The sequence below is a fragment of the Anolis carolinensis genome, chromosome 2 (genome assembly GCF_035594765.1).
Source record: "Anolis carolinensis isolate JA03-04 chromosome 2, rAnoCar3.1.pri, whole genome shotgun sequence".
In the NCBI taxonomy this organism is placed as follows: domain Eukaryota; kingdom Metazoa; phylum Chordata; class Lepidosauria; order Squamata; family Dactyloidae; genus Anolis; species Anolis carolinensis.
Genome location: NC_085842.1, coordinates 118,634,359 through 118,660,822, shown reverse-complemented (window position 1 = coordinate 118,660,822; position 26,464 = coordinate 118,634,359). Strand labels below are relative to the sequence as shown.

General features: G+C 41.6%; 1 protein-coding gene across 3 annotated transcripts in view; it reads right to left on the bottom strand.

Annotated features, from left to right (window-relative positions):
* The window catches only part of htr4 (5-hydroxytryptamine receptor 4), a 245,588-nt gene extending 219,805 nt beyond the window's left edge, over positions 1-25,783 (bottom strand). The window contains exon 1 of one of the 3 annotated variants that reach the window (XM_062970455.1): positions 25,252-25,783. In XM_062970455.1, coding sequence (XP_062826525.1) covers positions 25,252-25,280 — 29 coding nt within the window. In that variant the 5' untranslated portion in view covers positions 25,281-25,783. The remainder of the gene's footprint in view (positions 1-25,251) is intronic. The other 2 variants (XM_062970454.1, XM_008104653.3) reach the window with 2 other exon arrangements.
* Between the last annotated feature and the right edge of the window lie 681 nt (positions 25,784-26,464).

The following is a 26,464-nucleotide window of genomic DNA, read 5'->3' as shown; positions in this document are numbered from 1 at the left end:
ACACTGGGTGCTGTGCCAAAAGATCTCAGCCGGCATTTGGAAACAATAGACATTGACAAAATCACCATCTGCCAACTGCAAAAGGCCACCCTACTGGGATCTGCACACATCATCAGAAAATACATCACACAGTCCTAGACACTTGGGAAGTGTTCGACTTGTGGTTTTGCGAAACGAAATCCAGCATATCTATCTTGTTTGCTGTGCCATACAACGTCGTTGTGTTGATAATAATAATAATAATAATAATAATAATAATAATAGATCAACTTTAAAATGGTAGAAGCACAAAGTTGTGGCAAAGAAGCACGAAGTGAAGAGGCAGAAACATCATTTTCTTCATACTGTACTCATTCTAGTCTCCCTCCCTCCCTCCCTCTTTTCCTCTCTCTCTTTATGAAGCAAAAAAAAAAAAACAAGAATAAAAACCACACAAAATCAACTAACCCGAAGTTCCTCAAAGTGGACAGCAATCTCTCAAGCAGACAAGAGCATGAGGCATGAAGGCTGCTCCCTTGAAGCCTAAATGCCCTATACTTTCAAGTTAGCACTCCTTCTGGTGCTAATGCTCCCTCTGATGCTAGGTCTTAACTGAAAGTGCTGTTCTTATGTCAAAGCAAAACCGGCACTGAGAGATAGCTCTTAACTCAAAATGCTCTTAAGTTGGCACACTCTTAACTAGAGGTTCCACTGTATTTCCTATAGAGTGGAACCTCAACAATCTCGCTACAGGGCTTCAATTACATAGAAATATTAATGTCCAGTTTTATATTAATCTTTTGCTATCTAGGAATGTTTCTAATGAATATGTATAGCGGGGTTGGTTCTATATGACGTGAAGCTATCTTCATGCTGTTTTTTCATAGCCAATTATGAGAGTTTTATGTAAATACACAAAGTTATACATTCCTGTTCAATTTTACATGCTTTAGACAAAACTAGACTTTAGGGAACTTCCAGCTTTTTTCTCCATTCTGCCGAGTGCCAAAATTAAAGGCTACAGTTTATATCCTATGTTTGCATAATTTTATTGAAAAGTTCATAGCATCAGAGAGATTCATAACAATTATGTATTCTTGCAAGCTATTTCTGTTGTGATTCAAAGGATTTGAGGTTGGTTTGGACTTGAGTTGAGAAAACACAACAGTTGGTGAAAGATGAAAAAATCTTGAAATTGTTATAAATCAACACAACTGCCTGAATTTTGGATATTCAAGCCCGAAGATGAGCAGTGAAGTAATGGAAACTTTTCAGCCATCCAAAGTAAAAGGCAGTTTATCACCAGATGGGAAGATCTGTGCCATTGTACCTCTTTCTGGGTTCTGAGTAACCAACTTTAATTGAATATTGGAAATACAATTTCACTTTAAACCCGAATACATATTTTAAGAGCAATACAGCTTGGACATTACATACACATATATTACATATTGTCTGTGCTGCTTAATGTTACTGTAACCTTAAGGCACTAAATACAAAATAGAAGCCAATGCAATACAGTGTTCCCTCGAAACTTCATAGTTCACTTTTCGCTCCCTTGCTGTTTCGCGGGTTTTCCATTAATATTAATGTACACATTTATCATGGTATTTTCATTGTTTCGCAGGTTTTTGCAGTGTGCGAAGGGTTTTGGAAGGGGGGAAAGGGAGAAATAAAGGGAGAGGGGAGGGGAGGGAAAGGGTTATTTAGCTTCCATTCTTCTTCTCTGGCGGTGTACTGTATATTGTAACTGCTAAAATCAAGTACAGATTGCATTGTAGTAAGTGGTCTGTGGTCTGCTCTCCTCCACATATAGAATAAATATAGTGTCCCTACTTCACAGATTTTCACTTATTGCAGGTGGTCCTGGAACATAACCCCCGCGATAAATAAGGGAACACTGTATATAAAGTGCACTATACAGATTTAATCCCTTTTCTCTTGTTATCAATACCTTATTCAAAGTGAAAAGAGCAGCTCCTTAGTCCTTAGCACTATGGCTCCTCCTCAATTCTAACTACCCCTCTCTTCTGAACACAACTAACTAGTATAGCCCCTTCCTTGGGGTTTCACCACCCAGTTGTCCAAATCAATGCTTATGTGGGTTTCACCACCACAGAAACACAAACATCCATGTCAAGTGTTGACCATGTTTTCTGTCATATGTAGTAACATACACGATTCAGGCTTTCTATGGATGCAAGTCGTTCATTTACCAAAATCATGGAAAGAACAGGAAAAGACCAATTCAGTGGACTCAAAAAAAGGTGCCTGATAGAAAAAGGTCTAGTCAAAATACTCTCATAATAGAATGACTTGACAACACTGAAAGATTTAACTGCTTTGATATCAGTAACAAATATTTCACAATTGCCCACGGCTTCTACAAGTAGCATGGAAATCTATGATTTCTGAAAAACAGAAAGATCACATAAGTTCTGCTTCGCCACCTAAGAAAGAAAATCCTTCCAGTTTATTGGGTTATTTTCAACTCTTATGGTCTGCCACTGCACCATATTTCCTCCCTTTCCAGTGTTTCTATATTTCAGTAAAACATCTATATTTTGTTTTTTTGGTAAATTACACTTACTAAACTGTTCAGTGACATATAGGATGTACACACATGCCATATTCTATATCCAAAATATGCATTATGTATTACTGCACAAATGGCGAAAAACTGATGCCTTTATGGAAAAATGTATAACTGTGAAAATTCTATGTAAGTAGCCAGTACACATAGTATATAACAACTGTGCATATGCATATGTGTTTCATCCAAATTTACCAAGTAACAGTTCTATGATGGTTCAAACCTGCTATTTTCAAACTATACTGTCATTTTGCATCATGCTCAAAAAGAAATTTTCATTTAATAAAATTCTAATATTTTTATCATCAACTATTAGTATGTTATCATCTATCATTCTAACAACAGAGATCTGAACACTATTGCATGCCAGAAAGTGAATAAACTTGATGTAGTCCTGAGAGAACTGGATATCTTACTCATCTATAGGGCAACAGTATAATGAAGATGGTGGCACTGTCTTTTCAGACTTTTTAATACATTGTACATGTGGATAAAACAAATTTGACAGTAGCCCAAAGCCAGCTGAACCACATAAAGGGCTTCAGAACCAGAGCACTGGATGGCTTTGTTTCATTATTGTGTATGACAAACACTCTTCTTTCTTTGCCTTTCCTGTAAAAACAAGCCAAATCACAAATGTCGCACACTGGAAGCAAAAGTCCAATGTACACATCCAGTAAAACTGTTTACCAGTTTGATTTCTCATGCCATTCTCAGTCTAACAATGCCAGCCAGAGCTCCAGTACAACAAATTCATTTATAGTTTCACAAGGGAATCACTGGCAAAAAGTGGCTGAACAAATGTATCACTCAATACAACTAAATATGATTGATTTGATTCTACAAGCTGCTCATGAGTGTGTGTGTTTTACAGAAAATACAAAGTATATTGTAATAAACAAAACAATCTAAAAGTTAAATTATGTTCCAACAGAAAAACAATATATTAGTATATTTGGTTACACAATAACCGCTACCAAGAAATTTTGATTAATTTGAACTAATTTTAAGAATATAGTCTGCCATCCACATTCGCCAGAGACAGGGGCACAAGGCCCCTGCAAAAATAAAAAAGCTGTGAATAAAAAATTTAAGGTTTTTGTTGAAAAATCAACTTTGTAGTAATCTCCATTTTTTCCATTGTGAGTTTATGATCAACTTCAGCTGCAAACAGACCATAGAGAGGTGATAGAGGACCTCAGTATTCCTAGAAATAACATTTTAATCAAATACATAAATAATCAAACCCACAAATATGGAGGGCCAACTGTGTTCCAGAATCAATCAAAATGAACTTTGTATCGTAATAACTGACTACGTTATTCTGTTGTCACATGTTTTTGGTGATTATCTCTTAAGCATTAAGCATCATTTCAAGCCTGAAATCTGAATGTAAGAAGAGTATTTGTCCAGCAATTTATTCTGTGTATCCTTACATGAAGATTAATAAGTTTTCTACTGAATTTAAGGCAAAGTCTCACAGTACCTTAAAAACTAATGAAGTTGCTATAGTACAAGTTTCCAGGGATACTGTTGACTTACATCATAACAGATTTCTTTTTTCCTTATTACAATTTTTTTGATGGCTTTGCTAAAACACTCTAAGGCAGCTGTCCCTCTGAAAACTGCATAAAATGTATGCAATTTGGAACTATCCACTTATCCAGTTCTTGTATGCAATTTGAAACTATCTACTTATCCAGTTCTGATTGTAAACATGCAGCAAAGCTGTCATAAACATTTTAACAGAGTGAAGAGACTAAATGAAAATTAGAATTATTGATCATACAAAAGTGCTGATCTTGGTGGCACTAAGCAGCACCCACAAAATTGTAGACTATTCAAGCCTATTTTTTACACTATTAAAATGCTGAATTGTTTAGTAGTCCTCAGAGAAGGATAGTATAGATATGGACTCCGAATTCTGTGTGAAAGTGATGCAAATTATTATCATTGCTTATGGATATCTTCCATGTGTTGCTTATGTAAGAATTTGGCAGACTGTTTCAGGGAGCCCTTCTTCAATTTGCTACTCTACAAACATTTTATGCAACTAAACCCTCCCCTTCATGCTGGCTGGGTATCATGGAAGCAGTAGTTAAATATATCTAGAGGATACCAGCTTGGAGGAAGCCAAGTTTCTGGAATTCATGTCATGTTTTTAAAAAAATCAATAAGATAAAAACACAGTTGGGGATTAATGATATTTGGACCAACAAAATCTGCATAAAACTGTGGAAGGATTGGAACTGGTGCAATGCCATTTTATGTGTCTTGCAGCCAACATCTCACTCTCTAGCACATAAACAGTTAACCAGTGAGAGCAATATGAAGGGTTTCATTGCTCTCTCAAATGTTCCCTTTGTCTGTAATGGTGTGCACAGCACGTAGCCAGAGGGCACCAGAATGGCATCAAGCAGCTGTGCTGCAAAGCTATTCTTTCCTGAAATTTAATTGGTGATTTTCCTCCAATCAGCAGGATTTGAGCAGCCCCCAACTCTTCAATATGAAGTAGTTACAGAATGTCAAAGGATGAAATAAGAAGGAAGTAATACTCAGACATCAAAGGATCCATGCAGACAAAGCCCCGAGGCAAGTAATGGCAAAGTGTTAGTGCAGTCTGTCCTCTGTATCTACAGAAGCCATATCCACAGCTTGAAATATTCTCTCAAAAATCACGAACACAAATCTAGATTTTGCCATTTTACATAAGGGACACCATTTTATTACATAATTGTACACAACTGAACATGAGCATCTATGGGTTTTGGTGTCCACACATGGTCCTGGAATCAAACCCCAGTGAATGCCAAGGACCTACTGTATATGTACATCATGGGGGAGATTAAAATATCCAGTTGGGTATATTGTTTTGGAAGACAGACTTTATAGTGCAGCAGCAGTCAGATCATATGGCACTGTATCAAAGGTGGAGAAGATGAGCCTAAATGTGTCTGTACTACAACTCTGAGCTCGGCGAGTGCAGCATTCTTCTGAATGAAGCAGAGACTGTTTGAGGACATTTGAGGACATTTGTAAGGAGACCAAGATGCTTGTTTATAAAGCTATTGTCCAACCAACCCTGTTATATGCCTGCAAAACATGGACCATCTACAAATATCACACTCAACTCCTGAAACGATGCCATCAGCGTTGCTTCTGAAAAATCCTACAAATCTCTTGGGTAGACAGGCAGACAAACATCAGCATGCTGGAAGAAGCAAAGACCACTAGCACTTAAGCAATGATCCTCTGCGATAAACTCCGCTCGACTGGCCACATTGTCTAAATACCCAGGCACCATATCCCAAAGCAATTAATCTACCCCCAACTGAAGAATAAAAAACAGAATGTTGGTAGACATGAAAAGAGATTTAAAGATGGGCTGAAAGTTAACCTTAAAAACTGTGGCATAGACACTGAGAACTGGGAAGCCCTGGTCCTTTGAACACTCTAACTGGAGGACAGCTGTGGGCAACAGTGTTGTGGAATTCGAAGAGGCATGAATGGAGGGCGAAAGGGAGAAATGCATCAAGAGGAAGGCATGTCAATCCAACCGTGACCTGGACCGCCTTCCATCTGGAAACCGACATCCTCACTGTGGAAGAACATGCGGATCAAGAATAGGCCTCCACAGTCATCTATGGACCCACCGCCAAGACGCTAGCCTTGGAAGGCCATCCTACGATGACTACAACTCCCATAATCCTTTACCAATAACTGTATTGATTGGTGCTTATTATGGGAGCTCAATGCCCCAAACATTGTGCAAGCCAAACCTGCACAAGTGTAGCTGTTCTTCAGTTCTGTTCCCAACAACTACGTACCATATCTTGATGTATTTATTTTTCATTTTAAAAAAGGGAGAGATAGCAAATTATATTTAGCTTGCTTTCGGAGACAAAAAAGAGTCAAGAGCACCTAGAACTTAGCAAACACGATCATCACTGACACGTACAGCAATTTGTCCAGCAAACCAAGTAACAATAGAGAGATACTGCCTCATTCAAATGCCAGACCATGCAACCTTTATTACAACATAACCACCAAAAAGATAATTTCTACTTTGCCTTATTCTGTCTTTTACATAATTTACATATTTCTGTCTATTACATATGCTGCAGCTTCAGAAAACAAACCAGAGTGTGTATCTGTTACTTGTAAAGGATTTAAAAAAAAACCCAAACTGTAACATTTTCTCACTATTTTATTTGGCAGTTTTTACAGAAAGATGCATTGCAAATGTTTGGCCATCAGTCTTTATATCAGCTTCTCCTTCTTCCATGTGGACAGCAGGATTAGAAGATTTAGATAAGGTGAACAGCAGAATTTAGGAATACAGCAGAGTTCATTATCATATCTAAACCCTTAACTGCAATGCTTTTATAGCAGTGACAGGTCATTTGCTCTTCACTTTTAATACCCTTGAGATAATCAAATGTCAATGTGTTTTTACATGAGTGGGAGGCTGCCTGACAAATCCTTCCCACTAGTAGAACAAAAAGTTTTAAGACAGAAGAATCTCCCTAGGATTTGTATAGAATTAGCACCATACAGTGTACACTATATAAAATATAAAAACTACATTAAATAGGCAAAAGGATGATGCATTTGTTTAAAGGAGAACCATATGAAAATGAACCTACAGTTTAAAATCGTGATTTTGGCCACACATTGGGCCCAAATCTCAGGTTTTCCCTGGTAGGGGGGCTACAGGCCCTCCCAGATTGACTAGAGGTCAACCCGGGAGGGCATCAAGCCACCCCCCAGCCCCCTGTTCCTCCTATAAACTTACTTGAGGGGCCTGACAGTGTTCTCAGGCCCCTAAGAAAAAGCTTTGGATTTGGGCCCTATGAAAAGAATCAGGATTTTAAATTGTAGGTTCATTTTCCTATGGTTCCATCATCCTTTTGCTTTGTACTGGAAGTAATAAATCGCCAGAAACAGAGGACATATAATTGAACTATTTCAGTCTACAGATGAAATATAATAGAACTGCTTCAGTCTATAACAGTGGTTCTCAACCTGGGATCCCCAGATGTTTTTGGCCTTCGACTCCCAGAAATCCCAACAGTTGACTAGAAGTGGCAGCAGTGGAGACATGGTACAAGCCATCCCCATAGTCCATCTGACACTGGACATGGCAATGGAACAAATCAGGCCCAAACCAGTTGTTCAGACACCCACAAAATCAGCTGGTAAACTAACAGATTCTGGGAGTTGTATCTCCAAAACATCTGGGGACCCCAGGTTGAGAACCACTAGTCTACAATGACAATATTTGCTACAATTCCAACTAAAAGCAGTCAACAAATAGGGAAACCAAACAAGGGCCAAAGATTGCAAATGCTCCTTATACATTCAATCCACAAGAATTAAGAGTGGAAACCTACTGACAACTATTGCAATTTAAAAACAGTGTCAGCTCCAGGGATTCTTAGACGACACTGATTTTCTGGACCATTCACAGTCCGGCTTCAGGCCTGGTCACAGTACTGAGACGGCTTTGGTCGCCTTGGTGGATGACCTCCGCAGAGAGCTAGACAGGGGGAGTGTGTCCCTTCTGGTTCTCCTGGACATCTCAGCGGCTTTCGATACCATCGACCATGGTATCCTTCTGGGACGGCTCTCTGGGATGGGCCTTGGGGGTACTGTGCTCCAGTGGCTCCAGTCCTTCCTGGAGGGCCGTTCCCAGTTGGTGAAGCTGGGTGATACCTGCTCGGACCCCTGGCCTTTGACCTGTGGGGTCCCGCAAGGTTCCATTTTATCCCCCATGCTCTTTAACATCTACATGAAACCGCTGGGCGAGGTCATCCGGAGTTTTGGAGTTGGGTGCCATCTCTACGCAGATGACACTCAACTCTACTACTCATTTCCACCTAATTCCAAGGAAGCTCCTCAGATACTGAACCAGTGCCTGGTCGCTGTAATGGCCTGGATGAGGGCGAACAAGCTGAAGCTCAATCCTGACAAGACAGAGGTCCTCGAGGTCAGTCGCAAGTCTGATCGGGGTATTGGGTGGCAACCTGTGCTCGACGGGGTCGCACTCCCCCTGAAGGCGCAGGTCCGCAGCTTGGGGGTCCTCCTGGACTCATCACTGACACTTGAGGCCCAGGTGTCGGCGGTGGCCGGGAGGGCCTTTGTACAATTAAAGCTTGTGCGCCAGCTGCGACCATACCTCATGAAGTCTGACTTGGCCATGGTGGTCCACGCCTTAGTCACCTCTAGACTGGATTATTGCAATGCACTCTACGTGGGGTTGCCCCTGAAGACGGCCCGGAAACTTCAGTTAGTCCAACGTGCGGCTGCCAGGTTGTTAACTGGAGCAAACTACAGGGAGAGATCTACTCCCCTGTTTAAGGAGCTCCACTGGCTACCGATTATTTTCCGGTCCCAATTCAAGGTGCAGGTTCTTACCTATAAAACCCTAAACGGTTTGGGACCCGCCTACCTTTGTGACCGCATCTCCCGCTATGAACCCACTCGTCCTATTCGTTCATCCGGTAGGGCACTTCTTTCGCTCCCGCCACCATCCCAGGCTCGGTTGGCGGGGATGAGGGAGCAGGCCTTTTCTATTGTTGCTCCCCGGATCTGGAATTCCCTTCCGGAGGAGATCCGGCAAGCACCCACCCTGGCTTCCTTCAAAAAGCTGCTTAAAACCTGGCTCTTCCGCTGTGCCTTTGGATAACCGAGCCCATAGCTATAGTAGTTGCACAGGCCACCTCTTTGACTTGAAACACTGCACTTTATTCCTCTGCCCCAAAGCATCTCAGAATATCACATTGCATTTTAGTTCTACTGGTCCCTCCAGGCCATCCTCTCCTCCATCCCAGTGGTCTTTTTTTTCCCCTCTTTCTTTGCAGATTCATGTTATTTGAGTGATTATATTACTTCTGCTTATGTGATTGTTTTAGTCAATTGTTATGTTTTGTTTTTGTTTCTAATTCTTATAGCGTTTTATAGTGTTTTCAGTGTTGATGCATTTATTGTATTTTTAATGGTGCTATGTTATGTTGTTTTATATTTTGTTATATTGTATTGCTCTGGGCATGGCCCCATGTTAGCCGCCCCGAGTCCCCGTTGGGGAGATGGTGGCGGGGTATAAATAAAGTTTTATTATTATTTATTATTATTATTTTATTGTACAATGTTTTATGCTGATTTTATATTGGAAACCGCCCTGAGTCCCTTTCGGGAGAGAGGGCGGTATACAAATAAACTTTTACTTACTTACTTACTTACTTACTTACATGATTTATGTATGATGTATGATGTTCCAGCTAGCAGTCCAGCTGAAACATTATGCACTAGCTGTAGCTTCTTTATGATCTTCAAGGGAAGCTCTATATAGAGAGCATATAGTAGTAGTCTAACTGGGAATTTGCCAATGCATGAATTCCTGCAGCGAAGTTATCCCTGTCCAAGAAAAGTTCTAGCTGGCAGACCAGTTGAAGCTGACCTCAAGCATTTCCAGCCAAGGACTCCATTTCAGTTTCTAATAACAAGAAATTTATTTATTTGCTGCATTTATAAACTGCTTTTCTCACCCCTGGTGGGACCCAAAGAAATGGATCTGCAAGTACTCTCCAGCCAGGTTTCCTTGCGGGAATGCAACTTATGGAAAGTCATTTCCAGATATAGCTTCTGCTCAACCAGAAACTCTAATTTTGCTCCAGAATTTACAGTTTGGGCCACAGAGTAAAGGCAAAAAAAAAAATCATTGCACCGTAATGATGTTGCATGCACTCTAAAATGCCTGGCACAGTCACCAACAGAAAATTCTTTTGAAGAGGCTTGCTTGGGGAGGAGACAATTCTGATTGCTGATAGAGGCATCAGTTTTCTTCAGTAGGACCCATGTTGAAACCTTACCATGTGAGATTCTGTGTGTGTGTGTGTGTGTGCTGCATTTCCTGTACACTCTGGCATTCAGTGTAGAAGCCCAAGGTGCATTCATATGTCAGAAGTGGAACAGCAGGTTCACAACCTTGTGCTTTCTTCATAATTGCAGAGAAGAAACACTGAGTAGGAGGGAGAGATTAGCCCTTCCCCTATTGATTGAGCTCTCCAAAGAGTCTTGTCTCCCCCACCACAAGACTGCTCTCTGAAGCAACAAACCAGGCTGAAAGGAAACAGACTGAGAATGGGCACTTGCAGGGCAGGAGAAGAGGTTGTTTTATTTTTATTTTTAGTAGCGATATTAGAGAATAGTTCTACAGACTTCAAAACACACACACACACACACAAATAAATAATCCCTGGAGGAAATTAAGCAAGAACTCTACCTAGAAGCCAAGCTGATTAAACTGAGACTGTCATACTCTGGACATACAATGAGAATACACGACTCATTAAAAATACAGTAATGCTTAGTAAATTTGAACACAGTAGGAAAAGAGGAAGACTGCACTGCAGGGAGAAGCAATCAAGGAGTTTGCAAGACACAGCATGGCAGTTGATGATGGGCTATATGATTCATAGAGTTGCCATAGATTGAAGTCAATTTGACAAAAAGTGTCTGTGTACTTTCAGTAGTGAAAGAGATTTTCCACTTTTAGGAAACAAGTTAAATATCTGCGTGTCTGACATTTTAATGATGTGTTTGCTGGTGTTAGTTATATTGGAAAAGTTCAGAGAGTAATTTTAATCCATCTAATGTCACATAAAATGGACTATTTTTGTTACTGATATCCAAGGCATCAGTTAAAAAAAAAGTGAATTGCATTAGAGAATGTGTTTTCTCAGTTTTATTATCAATGTGGTCTTTTTATCAGACATTCCCATTGAGACATAGGCAAGAGAAGTAATCGAAAATAATGGCACTGATCAAAAAAATCAATCTGTGGTTCCATGAAACAAGATACATCAGAACCTACCCCCTCCCAAGATTCTTTAATACATGGACCATTTGTCATTTATTGGAAACATATGTAAAGTAACTAGGCGACTTCCTGGCATTCCATGAAATAACACAAAAATGATCCATTATCATCCCTACTCAATAACCTTGTCTGCAAGGGTCAAAGCAAGCTTGTCAGTATGACACAAAAAGGGTATACCGGTATATGCAAATATTTCAGACATACACTCTAAGCAGTTTTACTTAAACTCTGCAAAAAGCCAATGGGACTTTGGCCAAGCTTGTTTTCTGCTGCCCTAGAGACTAGGACCTGGAAAAATGGCCTCAAACTACAGGAAAGGAGATTCCATCTGAACATTAGGAGAACTTCCTTACTGTGAGAGCTGTTCAGCAGTGGAACTCTCTGCCCCGGAGTGAGGTGGAGGCTCCTTCTTTGGAGGCTTTTAAACAGAGGCTGGACGGCCATCAGTCGGGGCTGCTTTGAATGTGATTTCCCTGATTCTTGGCAAAATGGGATTGAACCCGTGAGTCTCTTCCAACTCTATGATTCTGTGATTCTAATAGGTTTTTATTATATTTTTGTTTTATTCTTAGGGACACTTGAAGAATTTGGCATTTTGAAAGAGGGATCCCAATGTTCATCTACCCAGGGCAGGTTAGTCCAATGTAAATCTGGCCCAGAACAGCTCCAGATCCAGTACATATGTGCTGGATCTGGAGCCATTGTCCAGCTGGGGCCAATGCGATAATTTCCTTTGATATATCAACACACTCTTAGTCAGCCACGGAGCATCATCCAAGTGCCTGTCCACTGCAGTCACTTCTGTTGATGTTAGAATGGGGCATCTATGAAACAGGCAAGAAGGAGGGGTTGATTTCTGCCCCCTTCTTGCTGGTTGAGCAGGTGCTCCATTCTGATATGACATGTGAGCACTGATGGCCAGGCGCTTGGATAAATGTCTGTGACTGACTAGAAGTGGCAGCAGTGGAGACATGGTACAAGCCATCCCCGTAGTCCATCTGACACTGGACATGGCAATGGAACAAATCAGGCCCAAACCAGTTGTTCAGACAACCACAAAATCCCAGGATATTCCAGAATTTCAAACAAACTCCAAAACATTCCTCAATTTAGCCTAAAGCAGGGCAAAATCAATTTGAAGTCAAAAAGCAAAAACAAAAGCAAAAAACTGGACACTCACAGGAAGATGCTGTCCATCATGATGACTGGCAGTTACAAATTTTCAGTGAATGAAGGGGGGGTTGGGGGTCTGTATAGACAAGCCTCAAGTCTAACAACACTGTGCGTTCCATTTCACTTTTATATCTGTGCAAATGTAATGTTTTACTGTATAATAAATGGCTATGTTGATAAATGGCTAACACCTGAATTAATAAAGAGAAAAATGGAGTTGAGTGCTAATTAAATTTTCCATTATGTTTAATAATTGTTCACCTAATTATATAAAGCTGACTACACCCAATTTGTCATCTTTTAAATTAATATGCTGCCTACTGTTAACATTAATGTTTGTGTCTCTCACTGATGCTTATATTTCTGCAGCAACTCTTATTCAGTTAGGGTTATTTTCTCATGACATTATTTGATATTACAATTAGGCTAATGGAATTAAGCAATATGACCAAGTTTGAACCAGTCACACTGAAAGAATGCACTCTGCTCTATCCCCATCTAGCTGTTGCAGATATAGACATGCTTTTAAAAATAAGATAGTTTTATGGATGGTTTTCAAAACAGGAATAATTTCATGTGATCTTTACTTTAGTAGAATAACCAAATTTTAAGAGGTTATGGTACCTCACTACTGTTTCTGGAAAGATTATTCATGTGTGCCTTCAAGTCATTTCTGACTTACAAGGACCCTACACCCTATTTATTATTTATTTATTTCCAGAATTTATACCCCGCCCTTCTCACCCGGGGGGAATCAGGGCGGCTTACACAGTTGGCAACATTCAATGCCAAGAACACAACAATAAAACAAAAACAGTACACACAATCAATTAAAACTATAAAAATACATCATTAAAATACATTATAAAAATTAAAACATAGGTAAATTAGCTCCATTTGTCTAAAAACCTCATGCTTCAGCCTTCAATCGGACCATGTCGACATTATCATATTACTCGTTAAAAGCTTGTGCACACAGCCATGTTTTCACAGCCTTTCTGAAACCCAGAAGAGTTGGGGCTTGTCGGATATTTGTGGGGAGGGTGTTCCACAGCCGGGGAGCCACCACCGAGAAGGCCCTGTCCCTCGCTCCCACCAGCCGCGCCTGCGAGGCAGGTGGGACCGAGAGCAGGGCCTCTCAAGATGATCTTAGGGATCTAGCTGGCTCATATGAGGAGATACGTTCGGATAAGTAAATTGGGCCAGAACCGTTTAGGGCTTTATAGGTCAAGACCAGCACTTTGAATTGGGCTCGGTAGCATATCGGCAGCCAGTGGAGCTGGCTTAGCAGGGGGGTGGTACGCTCCCTGTATGCCGCCCCAGTTATTAATCTGGCTGCCGCCTGTTGTACTAGTTGGAGCTTCCGGGCCGTCTTCAAAGGCAACCCCACGTAGAGAGCGTTGCAGTAATCCAAACGAGCTGTAACCAGAGCATGGACCACCGTGGCCAAGTCAGACCTCCCAAGGAACGGGCGCAGCTGGCGCACAAGTCTTAGTTGTGCAAAGGCTCCCCTGGCCACCGCCAAGACCTGTGGCTGCAGGCTCAGCGATGAGTCCAGGAGGACCCCCAGACTGCGAACCTGTGTCTTCAGGGGGAGTGCGACCCCATCCAGCACAGGCTGTAACCCTATTCCCTGTTCAGCCAATTCTGTCGATGCTCTGGTCGCCCTCTGGAACAAGGAGGCGACTAGGGCAATAGACACAATTGCTCCGGAACGTCCCCTCTCGAGTACCCGAGCTAAACCATCTCCTTGGTTCACTGAGGAGCTGGCAGCGATGAAGCGAAAGAAGAGGGAACTAGAGGGCGTGTGGCGCTCTGAGCCTATCACAGGGTTTTCTGAGGCTAAGAGAGTGTGATTTGTTAAAGCTCACTCAGTGGGCTTTCATGGCTAAATGGGAATTCAAACCCAGTCCAACTCTCAAACCACTATGCCATGTGAATAGTTTCAAGTGATCTTCACTTTTATAAAACAATCAAATCTTAAGGGGTTACAAGCCTTTCCACTGTTTTTTCTTGAGAGATTAAGGCCAAAGATTTCAGAACAAATTTGTCCAGCTTCTAGAATGACAAATTTGCCTTCTAAAAAGACCTTAAAATTCCAATCATTTGTTATTAATGCATCAGAAGACAACTGACTTTTTCCTCTATCTGAAGATGTAGGTTGCTAACCACAAAAACGTATGCCCAATATGATTTCTTAGTCCTGTTGTTTCTACTATAACAGACTAACACACCTTATGGTTTGTGTATCATAGATATTGTGCCAGAATCAAACAACTAGATTTTGGAAGAATAAAACAATATCTGAATGAAAACAACAGTAGAATGATATTTGTGGAACATATATAACTCAAATGACATTTTTGACCAGGAGAAGCAGAGTGGCTGGGAAACTGGATGTACATATTGCCTAAAGATGTTTTTATATTTATTTATTGTGTTATTGGTTGAATTTATGTATTTGGATTGTTGTTTGTATGACATAAATATGTTGTAAGCTGCTTTGGGTCCCATGAGAGAGAAAAGCTGGATATACATTATTATTTTAATATGACACAGCAAACAAGATAGATATGCTGGATTTCGTTTCACAAAATCACAAATCAAACACTTCCCAAGTGTCTAGGACTGTGTGATGTATTTTCGGATGATGCGTGCAGATCCCAGCAGGGTGGCCTTTTGCAGTTGGCAGATCGTAATTTTGTCAATGTCTATTGATTCCAAATGCCGGCTGAGATCTTTTGGCATGGCACCCAATGTGCCGATCACCACCGGGACCACCTGCACTGGTTTCTGCCAGAGTCTCTGAAGTTCAATCTTGAGGTCCTGATAGCGGCTGAGTTTTTCCTGTTGTTTTTCATCAATGCGACTGTCACCTGGGATGGCAATACCAATGATCCAAACCTTTTTATTTTCCACAACTGTGATGTCTGGTGTGTTGTGTTCCAGAACTTTGTCAGTCTGGATTCGGAAGTCCCACAGTACATTATTATAATATTATATTTAATATTATTATTATTATTATTATTATTATTATTATTATTATTATTAAAGTAATCCATAAGAAGGCAATCACACAGATGGATATATGGAGAAGCAGACAGACACATACATATACACACTTACCAAACTGTAGAAGCTATTTATTCACATTTCCTGGCAAAATGAAAAGTGCTCATACAATTATGAAATACAATATAAGGTAGCAAAAATAGAATCAGAGCAAGGCTAGAATAAGAACATTTGATGAACACCAAACAGAATTAAGAGAAAAGGGGGGATATGAAAGTTACCACGTGCTCTATCCGTAACTGAATATACTATTAGGATCTGTGTAATATTGCCATGGTTCAAAAATTGGAGGGGTTTTGCATGATATGAACCCAAATCCCTGGCTCATAAACAGATTTGGCCCTCCCAAACTCATCTACATGCCTCTCTTCCTCCCTAATGTATTTTCAGTAGCAGCAGTGACACAGAGTGGCTACAAAATCCTTGGTTCTTATCAGAACTGGAAAGCCCTGGCAAACTACACTCAACAACAACAAAACTTTGAGCTGCATGCCTTCCTGTTAGACCAAAGGAAGCGGAGAGGAACAATTTTCTTTCCCTGAACCCACAACATTCTCCCTGGCAGTTACTGAAACAGAAGTGGGAACTATTTTCTGGAAGGGAGATATCATGGGCCAAGTTTTTCCCACCGTACAACTCTCTGTCATAAGGAAACATGGAGATATGTTTGAAGGTTTTGTAGGGAGGATTGTTTGTTTTTGGAGAGGGAGGAGAATTATAACACAAAATACCACAAGTCCATCTTCAAGGGATTAAGAGGGGAACACACACACACACACACACACATAGTAATATGAAATTCATAGAATCATAGATTCAGATGGGACTCATGAATAATCAAGTTCAACTGCAGGCCAAAAGTATGAATTCCATCAAGAGCAACCCCCTCCCCCTAACAGGTCTCTTTTGGAAGATGTCCAGAGAAAGAGATCCCACCACCTCTCTAGATAATTGGTTCCATTAATAAAACTTTTGGTGTTCAGTCAAAATCTACTCCCCTGTAACTGAAGATTGTTAAACACAGCCCTAACCTCTGAACAGAAGAAAACCAAATTCTCTTGCCAAACCATGGCTCGCACATCTCTTAAAAGCTGCACAATGAACTGACATTTATTTAAAACACTTGTGATACATACTTTGTCTAACCATCTTTCTACTTAACATCATGGCAATCACCTCACTGTGAACCCAGGCTACAAAGAAAGAACACGGTGTGAGTTTCCTGAAGAGACCACCAGTGAGAAAGATTTTCCTGCCTAGCATTGTCATCTTGCGAGATAGTATGGGCATGGCAATATTAGCCAAAGGCTAATATTGCAGTGCCAAAGAACTGTACTGTACAATGTGTACTCAATCCCCAGTTTCCTTGGCATCTCACAGAATTTAGCAGAATTTAGCTTGTTTTTTTTTTAATTCTCTCATTTAGAAACTAACTGTCTGATACAGCAGCAGCCAGTTCTGTGAATGAGTTCTGGAGGTTTTCTACCAGCTTCGAAACACTGTTTGCCAGTCCCAGGTCCCTTATTAGGCCATTATATGTACAGCCCACATGATGTCCCCCAAGAACCACAGTAATTGCTGCACAACAGTTTCCAAGTGAGAGCTTTCATTTTGGATGACCTGCAGAGACTGACAGCAATGAATGCTAGATGTGAAACATAATGTGGCAAAAAGAAAATAAGTGTCAGATAACGTTGCTAGTCTTGGACAAAAATCAGAATTTTTGTCAGCAAATCCATGTATTGAAACATAAGGAATCACTGCAATGCAGTGGTCAGTACAGAGAAAGGATGGGGCTCTCACCTCTACACTCAAAAAATACAGGTGTAGGGGTGGGCGGTAGTGTTTTGTTTTTTAGAGTGCTCCCCCCCCCCCTTTAAAAAGGACATCACATGTTCTGAGGGTTTCTAGTTTATCTTTCCACATGTACATGGTGAGGATATTTGGGCCTAAAGAGATCATAACTTCCCAATGTCTGACTACAGAATAGTCACTGGAGATGCAGCTGCTCAGTTTCAGTGACTCAGACTTCCATGACGTTTCATTGCATAATGTTTATTTTGGAGACATTTAAGAGATCTCTGCAACAGGATAAAATTAAAAGCTTTTCACAACACATCTTCCTTATGCTGCAGGTATTCTAAATCATAGGAAAGTTCCACTATCAGTCAAGGGCAAAATGCAGTTTCCCTCACTCCCAGTGCTTTTGAACTACTTAGCTAACGTAGCTAATGGTAGCGAATGCTGGGGACTAGTGTTAGGCAAGGTTCTCAGGTCCACACTAATCTACCCCTACATTAGCAGAAGACACAGAGGCACACTATGTTCCTCTCTTTCTGTAGCCAAGCTGAATTCACAGGCTGCATTCTCATAAACAACTTACATGAAAGGGAAATGTTAGTGCTTTCCCACCCATAAAACAAAACTGATTTGCTCGGATGCATCAAAGAAGTGACCACATGTGCAAGAAATTTTGTGTACGCCTACTGTGTATGTCTGCAAAATCTGCTCAATGTGTTGATTTGGGAACTAAGAGGTCTGAGTCTAGATCTTTCCATTCAGCAACTAATTCAGCAATACTTGAAACTATTTTGAGCCCGAGTGCTTCCCTTTATGAAACTGAGTAAATACCTGCCCATGTCAAAAATTGTCACTATGCTCCATTTCCCCCCCACTTCTATTCTACCCTATGGCTATGAAAGGAAAACAAATTTATATGAATTCTAAGGTTAAATTTTGTCTTTTAACTGTGTAGATGGACATAAGAATCATATAATCATAAAATCTATGGAGTTATTAAGACAGAGGCTGGATAGTATCAGTCAGGAATGCTTTGTTGTGTATTCCTGTATGGCAGGAGACTGGGGTGGATGGATTTTGTGATCTCTTCCATGCAGAATATACAAGAGCTTCCATCACTCCAAAGCAGCTTACTACACTGCCAAACGGCTCTTACTGCCAGGACTTTTTCCCTAATATTAGCATGCAGTTTGACTCCATTGCTCGACGTCTTAAGACTCTAGAAGAGCTGAAAACAAAATTGCTCCATATGACATCCTTTCAAATATTTAAATATGGCTATCATGTAACCTCAACCTTCTCTTCTCTAGGCTAAAAACAATCACCCAGCTGCCCAAGCCACTCCTCATAGGACTTGGCTTCCAGACTCTTCACCATGTATATCTCCCTTCTTTGGACACATTCCAGCTTGTCAGTATCCATCTTGAAGTGTGGTGCCCAGAACTGGACACGATATGCCAGGTGAGATCTGAACAAAGAAAAATAGAGCAGCACTTTTCTTCGGTACTAAATGTTATTTGTGCAGTCAAGAATGTTTGGTTTATTAAGAGACCTTCTATACAGCAGAAAATGCTCAAGAAACTGGAGTTTAAACCTCTTGTTCCCTGTGCATTTGATGTCCACACAGAGGACCAAAACCTCACCTTTTTGGTGAGGGGGTGGCCAAATGTCCTCTCATGCCAATTTAGAATCAGCAGGTGGGCTATAACCACCAGCCCCCTGCCCTTTCTCGCCTCCTTTTTAGGTCTTTAAAATACTATAAATAGGCTCCTAACAGAACCTCCAGCTTCATGTGGAGACATGAGAGAAGCCTCCCATAAGGATGGTAAAAACATCAAAAACATCTGGGCGTTCCCCGGGAAGATGTCCTTGCAGATGGACAATTCTCTCACACCAGAAACGATTTGCAGTTTCTCAAGTCGCTACTGATACAAGAAAAAAAATGAACCTGAAGGTTCTTCTTTGCTCCATTACACCTGTAAAGGACGCAACTGAGCTTTTGAGGGAAATTCCCCCCTCTCCCCTCAAAAGCTTTGCTGTGTCATTTACAAGCATAAAGGCAGGGAGAAGCCTCCACGCTTGGAAAGGAGCCAGTGATGACCTAAGGACCAGTCTCCACAGGCACTACACCTCCAAAGAACCAGACCTTACTGAAAGGTCTGAATATTTGGAAGGGTTTCTTTTAGATGGATTAAACATGGGGGTCCAGGTTTTTTCCAGGTTAATTCTTATTATCATGTGGTATTGTTTGGATACCTCATGCAAATGTAGATGGGGCCTAAGTCTCCTGGATCCCTTTTACATATATACGTAGTTGTCAAGCTAGGTGTCACACATCTCATATTTGTCCATTTCATTCTTTCCTGAAAGTGTAGCAACTTATTTTTTCCACTAAAATTAATTTTATTTTTGGGCCATGTAATTTTGGATTCTGATCATGTCCTCTGGGCTATTAGCTATCCCTCCCAATTTGATGTAATCTGAAAATTTGATAAACATGCCTTCTGTTCCACCATCCAAATCTTTATAAAGAGGATCCATTAATAAGAACTCGTTGCGTTTGGACAGTTAACCGACTTTCAGTTCCCCTGACAGTAGCATTGTCTAACCTATATTTTACTAGCTTCTTTGAGATAATATCATGGGGGACCTTGTCAAAGATCTTACAAAAATCAAAATACACTGCATCCATAGCAATCTCTTCATGTACCATGCTTCTACCTCGATTAAAGAAAGAGGTAAGGTTAGTCTGGCATGACTTGTTTATGGGAAACCCATGTTAGTGTTCATGGCATTCTAAGTGCTTACAGTTTGCCTGTTTAATGATCTGGTCTGGAATCTTCCCTGGTATTTGTCAGGCTGACTGTACAGGAGTCCTCTTTTTTTGTCTTTATGAAGATGGGGGACAACATCTGCCCTCCTCCAGATTGCTGGGACTTCAGTTCTTCAGAAATTCCCAGAGTTTGTTACCAGTGGTTCTAAAATTACTTCCACCAGTTCTTTTAATATCTTTGGATATAATTAATCTGAACCTGGAATCTTGAAAGTATTTGGAGTAGCCTGATACCTATTAGGTGCAGCATTTCCCCTATTGCACCATTTGTACCATTTCCCCAGACAGGAACTGTTTTCATTTTTGAGAGAAAACTAGTCCTGCCTTTTCTCTGTTAGAAATTTGCTATCACCTCTTTGCAGTAGCTTTATTATTTCCTTATTCTTTTAAATGTTTTTAATTTAATCTTTTAAATTCTAAATTTTAAAAATCTGTTAAATATGAAATGGTTATAATGTGATATTGTTGGTCTGTGTTCAATTGTCTGATTTTTTTTGTTATTTGTGTAAATATACATTGGGTTTTATCTTTTGGTATGTTATTTTTTATTTTTATACGGAATTGAATGTTTGCCTCTCTATATGTTGTAAGCTGCTCTGAGTCCCCACTAAGGAACTAGGACGGCATAGAAATAAAGTCTAATTCATTTCTTCATTCCTTATTCTTCCTTTTGCCACGGACATAACGAAAAAAAGCCCTTTTAAATGTTTTCAATCTCTCTAGCAGGCCTGAGCTTATACTGCACTTTGGCTTTTCTGAGTTTCTTCCTATGTATGCCAGCTAGTTGTTTGAATTTCTATTCAGTGGTTTTGCTCCTTTTCCATTTCTTGTATGTGTCCCTTTCAAATCTTAGCTCAGTTGAATTTTTTTAGACATACATTCTGGTTGCTTTTAACATCTCATATTTTCCTTTTTCATTGGAACTGTTTGATGTTGTGCTTTCAGTATCTCATTTTTGAGAAACTACCATCCACCAAGACGTCCCTTCTCTTTTAGTATTCCAGACCATCAGACCACACAATTCCCCCCTAAGAAACAGATATTAACTGCTCACCACACATTCCTTGGGAACATACAAGAAAACGCATTCTAAAATGTAGTTGTGTTGGTATAGTCATAAAAGCATAGTCTCACAAAGATGAAAGGAACCACAAGGGCCATTTAGTCCAATCTGCTTACATGCAGGAACAATCACTGAACCATTTCCAAAATATCCAAACTAAATTTAAAGACTTCCAAAGAATTAAGAGGGTTCCCTTAGTCAGAAGAGTTCCTACTGTCATGAAACAGGGTTTCATTCTAATTCAGCGGCCAATTGCTAAAGAAGTAGACGGACAGAATAACAGCTAAATGCTTATGATCCAATACTGTCCTTATTGACTTGATAATGTAGGAGCCCCCGGTGGCACAGCAGGTAAAACCGCTGAGCTGCTGAACTTGCTGACAGAAAGGTTGGCAGTTCGATTCTGGAGAACAGGGTGAGCTCCCACTGCTAACTCCAGCCTAGCAGTTCAAAATCAGTTTGAACCACTAGGCTGCCAACCTAGCAGTTCAAAAACATGCAAATGTGAGTAGATCAATAGGTACCCTCTGGAAGAAAGGTAACAGGACTCTATGCAGTCATGCCGGCCACATGACCTTGGAGGTGTCTATGGACAATGCCGGCTCTTTGGCTTAGAAATGGAGATAATCACCAACCCCCAGAGTCAGACACGACTTGGCTTAATGTCAGGGGAAAGCCTTAACCTTTACTTTAACATTAAGCAGAAATGTAGTTTTCTGAGGGTGATCTGCAGAATTCCTGGGTAAGCAAGCTTTGTGTTACAAAATAATATCTTCTACCAATAGCCAGAGAAAACAAAGTATGACATTCAAGAAATTCTCGAGTCAATCCACAAAACATACCAGTGCAAGCAGAACCTGAAAGAACATTTCTTAATCACTCTTGTCCAAAAGTATGCTACTAATTCCATTTTTTTCCTACAACTGGTTGACAGCTTCTTAGAGAACAAGTCTTTCTTATCTGTTCATAAGAGTAACAGTTTGATGATACATAGGCAGGCAAACTCATGGCTATAAGCATTGAGAAAAAGAATAATAGCACCAAAAAAGGAAGGAAACACTGCTGATCTGCATTGTAAAATGTGCAGAAGTAGCTCTCATTAGACTTTTGAACGCATATTATTAGCTGAATACCTATAGTAATTGGGAATGCAGTGAGGCAATGTATTCAAAACCAAGTGACTGATATGCACTTGTTTCAAAAACCTATTCTAAAACTAATGAATTCTTTTTGTGTAGGTCACAAATTGCATATTCACCACAGATTACTATTGCATGAACTATACATCTGATGTGCATTTGTCCTTTTGTGGTTATTAGCCAATATATATCTGAATTTGAATGTGTGTCATATTCCCATACTTGTAACATAAAAGAATTAAGAAACTGTTGTCAAATCCTGTGGTAACAAAGTGGTATATAACTCTTTTTAACCAAATGATATTTACTTAGTACTAGTCAATGTGTTCCAATACATTACTATATCTGACAGGTAACAGCTATCGCGGCAAACCTTTTTAAAGAACAGGTTAATGAAGCTAGTGCCTATGCTGAATTTTAAATTCAATAAATGCATTATTTCTGAACTGATGTATTCTCTCTTTCTCTCTCAAACACGCACACACTTTTTTGTGCTTAAAAGAAGGCAGAACTGTCAGCCCTAAGAATTACTCACTCTGCTGCAGTTTAATTCAACACATAGCCACAAAAACATTGTTTCTTTCTATCACTATATATGTCCTGCTATTTTATCCCCTCAGGACATAAAGTCCACAAAAGACAACAAGATGAGAACTGGCAGTTTGCACCTGAAGTTACCCATCATGAACTCACCTAGCTTAGAGTCTCTGGCTTCTTACTTCTTTGCCTCTTTATTTTTAGATCCAGGCACCAGCACCTGCCTCTCTAAAGACTCCCATTTTTCATTCATTTCCTGCCTATCTCCTTCTCACAAGCCCAATCATTCTCCTCCTCAGTTTTGAGGTGAGCATCTCTCTGGGACAGGAAACTCCTCTCCCTGCCCTTCACGTAGGATCCTTTGCTTTTAAAATTAGCATCAGCTATCACAACTGGCAAAGCCACCTCTGAGTATGCCTTGCCTAAGAAAACCCTATGGAATTCCCAAGGTTGCCATTTGTCAACAGGCAACTCGAAAACACACACATACACATATAGACATGTCAGAATCTGTTTCTGGTTGCATGCTTTTCCTCTCCTTTATAATCCACTAGCTAACAAGATCAAAATTAATAAGAGGCACATGTTTTTCCTAGAAAGAGCGTCTATAAAACATGTCAGGCAGTGCCTCTTAGATCACATCCCTTGCCAAAATGGAACGTTCCCATGGTCTGGTGAGAAATCACAGAGGGAAATAAAATCACAACAAAACAAAGTTCAACGTTTTCTCGGGTTCCTCTTTATGGATCTCCAAAACACACACAAGTGCCACTCTAGCAAGGGTTACTTAACAGCTAGGTTTCCATGGCAGGAAGGTTTTACTGTGGCAGTGCTCTCTTCCTGACCAACCTCATGCTCCCTGCACTTTGTATTTTAGCTTTACCATTTCTGCCCTGGGGGTAGCCTCCTATCTTACTATTGTATTTCTCCCCCTCCAAATAGATATTCAACCATAACTTCCAGGCCTGTTGCTTGTAGGGAGGCTGTGAAGAACAAACAGAAATAATGGGAGTTTAACCCATGTGCCGGCTGGACTGCTAACCTGAAGGTTGGGTTGCTGACCTGAAGGTTGTCGGTTTGAATCTGCAAGATGGGGTGAGCTTCCATCTGTCAGTTTGTGGAGACATGAGAGAAGCCTCCCAGCAGGATGGTAACACATCTGGGCGACCCCTGGGCAACGTCTCTGTAGACGGCCAATTCTTTCACACCAGAAGTGACTTGCAGTGTGTTCTCAAGTTGCTTCGGACACAATAAAAAAAGAAACATGCCCAGAGTGGAAAATTGGTTTTAACAACTGTTTAGGAAACCTGCTCTGGCTGCAGACAAGCTGCAAAATACCCCTAGAATTTAAAAGGAGTCCTTTATTGTTTCTGCGTGCCTTCAAGTTATGTCTGACCTAACCTATCACAGGGTTTCCGTGACAAGATTTGTTCAAAAGAGATCTGCCATTGTTGTCTCCTGTGGCTGAGAGAGTGTGAATTGTGGGAAATCACGCAGTGGCTAAGTGGGGGTTCCTGCCCTGTACACTCAATGCAGTTGGATACCATGTTAACCTCCCAGGGCTCAGTGCTATGGAATCCTGGGATATGGAGTCCGATGAGGCACCAGCACTCATTCAGGAAGAGAATACTAAAGATCTTGTAAAACTACAACTGCCAGAATTCCATACCATTGAGTTGACAGGTCAAACTGCATTAATTCTACAGCATAGATCAGGCATGGGCAAACTTGGGCCCTCCAGATGTTTTGGACTTCAACTCCCTCCATTCCTAACAGCCTACCGGCTGTTAGGAATGGTGGGAGTTGAAGTCCAAAACACCTGGAGGGCCCAAGTTTGCCCATGCCTCACCTACAGCATGCTGGCTCTCCTACTGTAAACTTTATCAAGACTTTGCCTAGGTAGGTCCCGCTATTATCAAACCGGGCAGTGCCTCTAGACACCTGCAGGCTGCTCTCACAGAGAAGGTTCCCCAAACTCTAGCCTCGCCGGGGCTTTGGACTTCAGCCCCCAGAACCTCCGGCCCCGGACCCAGGCAGGTGAGACTTCTGGGAGATGGAGTCCGAAACACGCGGAGGACTAGAGTTTGGGAACCATCGTTCGAGAAAGAAGAGCCTGAGGCTCAACAACAGTCTCAAAACACACACACGCCCCAAAGAGCCTCAGCAGGGGACGTTGCTCACCATTGCAGAGGCAGAAGCCCGGGCACCATGGTCCTTCCTTACGAGGCCGGCCGCATTGCCTGCGGTTGCCGGGGCCCGGGGGGCAAGGGGGGTGAAGGGGGCGCCGCCTGCCCCATGGAGCCCCTGCGCCCCGACTCTTCTTCCTTGGCCGCCGCACTTTCTCTCCTCCTCGTCCTCGTCCTCCTCACCTGGGCTCCTGGCCTGGAAGGAAGGCACCGTCCCGCCGAGGAGCGGCGAAGGGCGCGGAGGACGGAGGCAGAAGAGCCCGCCTGGAGGTGTCGCCGCAGCCTCTCCGGTCCCTTCGCCTCCCCGCCTGCCCTTCTGAGCCCAGGAGCCCGCGCCCGGCTGCTTTCTTCGTCTCCAAAGGCAGGGAGAGAAAGACGACGAGGAGGAAGAGTCGCCAGCAGCAAGCAGGCAGTGGCTTGGCTTCTGCTCAGGCTGCCCACCTACGCGCGCAACACAGCGTCGTGTGGACTCTGTCCGTTGCTCTCCCTCCTGCTTTCGCTCTTGCCTTGCTCCCGAAGGGCGTCGAAATAGGACTCTGCCACCTACAGCTGACCTTTTCGGCGCGAGGGGCAACCAGGAGGGTGCATCTGCACTGTGCCATGCAAGAGGTTTGACACCACTTCTACTCCCCTTGGCTCAAGGCCACGGGGTCCTGGGGTTCCCACTTTGGTGAGGCGCCAGCACTCTTTGGCAAAGAGGGTAAAGGTGAAGGTTTCCCCCTGACATTAAGTCTAGTCGTGTCTGACTCTGGGGTTTGGCGCTCATCCCATTTCTAAGCCGAAGAGTCGGCATTGTCCATAGACACCTCCAAGGTCATGTGGCCGTCATGACTGCATGGAGCACTCTTACCTTCCTGCCTATACCTATTGATCTACTCACATTTGCATGTTTTCAAACTGCTAGGTTGGCAGAAGCTGGGGCTAACAGCGGGAGCTCACCCCGCTCCCAGAGTCGAACTGCCAACCTTTCCGACAGCAAGTTCAGCAGCTCACTAGTTTAACCCCCTAAAGAGGGTAAAGACCCTGTCAAATTGCAACTTCCACGATTCCATACCTTTGAGCCAAAATGCAGCTACACTGTCAAAATAATGCCCTTTGATCAGCCATATCCCAAGACAGCGGAATCCAATGAGTTGTAGTTTTGCAAGGTCTTTAGCCTTGACTGCCCAAGAGCACTGGTACCTCACTAAACCCCTATAATCCCATAG